The following is a 3,105-nucleotide window of genomic DNA, read 5'->3' as shown; positions in this document are numbered from 1 at the left end:
CACACACACACACACATCATACACAAATATATACTTTTATATCACACACACATTTATTACACACACACAAAAATATATAGTTTTTTATGTAATATATATTATATGTGTGTGTGTGTGTTTACATATATATGGATACATACACTGCATAACAGTGTAACCATTAACTCTATTCAGGCTTTTTTTATCCTTCCAGCTTCCAGTCCTCAATTTGAAAACGCACAGTCAGGTTGCCTTGTAAATATACAAACATTGCACATGAGCTTGTTTTGACATTTCATTACTATCACTTTAACGACCACACCACAGAAGTAACAACTAGCAAGTTCAACTTACATAAAACAACCCAATTCTTTCAGTTTTAGTGGCTTGAACATTTTAAGCAACTTGCATGTAAAGCTATCTGTGTTTATATTCCCATTCAGTTAAATAAGCATGATTTGCATACAAATTACAGCTCATCTGGCACAGATGAGCTATTCTGTCACAACACTTAGATATAGTGCGGCTAAATAAATCCTGACATTCCAAACTAATGAAATTAAAGGGGCTAAAAGGCCCAACACCAGCACCGTTTGCATGGAGAATTTCACAGATAACGACAGCTGCAAATGCTGCTTGTCAGGAAAGGAAACAAACATATTGTTTACTGCCTCTCCAAGCAGCAGATAAGTTTTGTAATCATGTTAAGCTAACATTCTGGAGGTGTATTTCTTTCTGCAGAAGAACTAAATACTTGCTGTCAGTATCCCCCCCCCCCCCCCAAAATTGTGCAGGGTTCACAAATAAATTACTCACATGAATGTAATGACTTTGTTTTCTTTCCTGCTCGATGCAGTTCTTACAGGTTTCACATCTTCCAGAGGAACAGCTAGCTGGCTATGCTTGTAATGAGGAGCGTGATGAGCGTGTTCTTGTTGTTCAGTCATTAGTCCAGTCTCTGGAGAACCACTCTGCTCCTTTTCTTATGTATACACACAGCGTCTAATCAGAGTTCACTTTTCCTTACAGCCACAATCCCTCATCAAGCGACTCTAGTCATTACAACAAACAAAACTCTCTCTGTCAAACTTGAGCAAGTTTCAGCAAGTACTTGTTCTTGAAGACTTCCTATTTTTTTTTCTTTCAGTCGCCACAAAGTAAGGGAAACCGGCTCTGCAACTCTTTCTGAGATAATTGGCACGGCAGGTGTTATGAGTCTGCAGTGCTGCCTCTTGTTAATAAATTAAACTCTTTCAGGAAGAGGCTGTAGCTAGCTTTGGTATTTTGTTGGGTAACTTTCTTTAACTGTAAAGCCATTACTAAAGATAGAAGAACAAACTGACAGTCAGAAGGGGGTGCTTCTCAACAGGTGATAGTAATAACTTCACTGGTAAGGAGTTTCTCATTGGCATAGCATAAATTATTTATAAAAAATGCTTCCACAGTTCTTTCATACACACTGAGCAAGAAGAGAGAGAGTATCAAAGTTGGTTAACTTCTGTATTTCAGAGGAGACTAAAGATCAAAGCAGTTTGTCTGCATATCCTTCCTTTATCAATAACCACACAACGGAGAGCTGCAGATTTACCATAGTAACACTGGTGGCAGGTCTCACTAGAAGCACAATGGAATGTAGGTTAGACAGCAACATAATTGGAGACACCCAATCAACTTGTGGTTCCTACATTTTAAAGAAACAGCACACAGTAAATGCTCACAGTTACATCATATATCAATGCCCATGCGCCCTATTCACAATATTGTGCCACTGCTTGGCACACTGGGGTTAGTACACAACCACTGCTACAGCTTTAAACATGCAAACAGATTCTGTTTAAATAAAAATGCTGACAGGTTTGTGTTGTCTAAGTAAATGTTTCTAAAACTAAACACAAACAGAAGTGTATGCTTTATTAAGGATACCTAACCTCCTTACACAAATCCTGACAATGTCACTTGCAACCTATACAGCTCTTTCCATAAATACTTCTAATTCTCTTTGTATTTACATAAAAAGTCACGTTTCTCTTTGTAATCAAAGACAGTAATTGTTATATATTTATATCACTTATTAAACACTGTTATCTATAATCTTTTTACTAATGCCAAAATGAATGTTTTCTATAAAGTGAACCATGGCTCTTAACCTTCCATTTGCAAAACGTGGAACACTTTATGTCACAATGTGGCACAAATAAATGGGCAAAACATGGAACACTTGCTAGCAGCTTCATCTGATAAGCTTACAGATGTTTTTTGTCTATTTTATCTTACTTACTGAAGGTTTTTTGAAGAATAGATATAGTAATAATGAATGTGTGACAGACCCTTTCAATGTTGAACAGCATGGCACATGCAATTTTTATGATGGAAAATGAAAAATGTTTCTTGTACAGACGCTGTTCTCTGCACTCATGCTACTAATACAAGTGAATGAACTTTGGCGCTTAACCAATTAACTAAAGCATGCTTCCTACATTAATATACTTGTTCATAGTATTGTCTGATGTACTGGCTTTGCATTTCACAAATTTTAAATGTTCAGCATTGAAAGATGTTGGTTCAGTATGACAGATGATGTAATTGCTTTGTAACTCTTTGTGTTATTATGTGCCCAGGTTGTAGATGAAAAGACCTAGGGTCAAGCCAAGCACCTAGTTAACAAAGTCAATAAATAAAAAAACAAAATAACAGACAAGGGCCTTTAGCGCCATTCCCAGCAATATACCAGTTGTTGCTGATTCACAAACCTTAATAATGCAGCTATGCAACAGCTTGCATACAGAAGTATCCAGCACATGTAAATAATTGCATAAAATAGACATAAACGATAATGCACAGTCAAAACAGCACATATTGTCATGTAAATGAAGCAAACAAAACAGTCATTATTCACAGATGTCAGAGAAAATATTGTTCGACCTGTTTGCTTATGTCTGTGTCAGGGTGGAGCATGCAGAAGTATATCAGAGCAATAGCAGACCTGTTTGGAGTTGCAGAAGGATGTGCAGATCAGTCCTAGTTACTAGCTGGACTAATTTGGGTTACTCCTCCTTGAAGACCTAGGGCTGGCAATGCCTGACCTGCCATGCCATTCCTGAGTGGACCAGTATACCATCTACAAGT

General features: G+C 37.3%; 1 protein-coding gene across 1 annotated transcript in view; it reads right to left on the bottom strand.

Annotated features, from left to right (window-relative positions):
• The window catches only part of GRAMD2B (GRAM domain containing 2B), a 1,158,381-nt gene extending 1,156,794 nt beyond the window's left edge, over window positions 1-1,587 (bottom strand). Inside the window, exon 1 of the mRNA XM_044060315.1 lies at window positions 796-1,587. Coding sequence (XP_043916250.1) covers window positions 796-926 — 131 coding nt within the window. The 5' untranslated portion in view covers window positions 927-1,587. The remainder of the gene's footprint in view (window positions 1-795) is intronic.
• Between the last annotated feature and the right edge of the window lie 1,518 nt (window positions 1,588-3,105).

This window comes from Protopterus annectens, chromosome 2.part0 (assembly GCF_019279795.1).
Source record: "Protopterus annectens isolate FY-2018-M chromosome 2.part0, PAN1.0, whole genome shotgun sequence".
In the NCBI taxonomy this organism is placed as follows: domain Eukaryota; kingdom Metazoa; phylum Chordata; order Ceratodontiformes; family Protopteridae; genus Protopterus; species Protopterus annectens.
The sequence above is the reverse complement of the archived record's forward strand: the minus strand, read 5'-3'. Positions and strand labels throughout refer to the sequence as shown.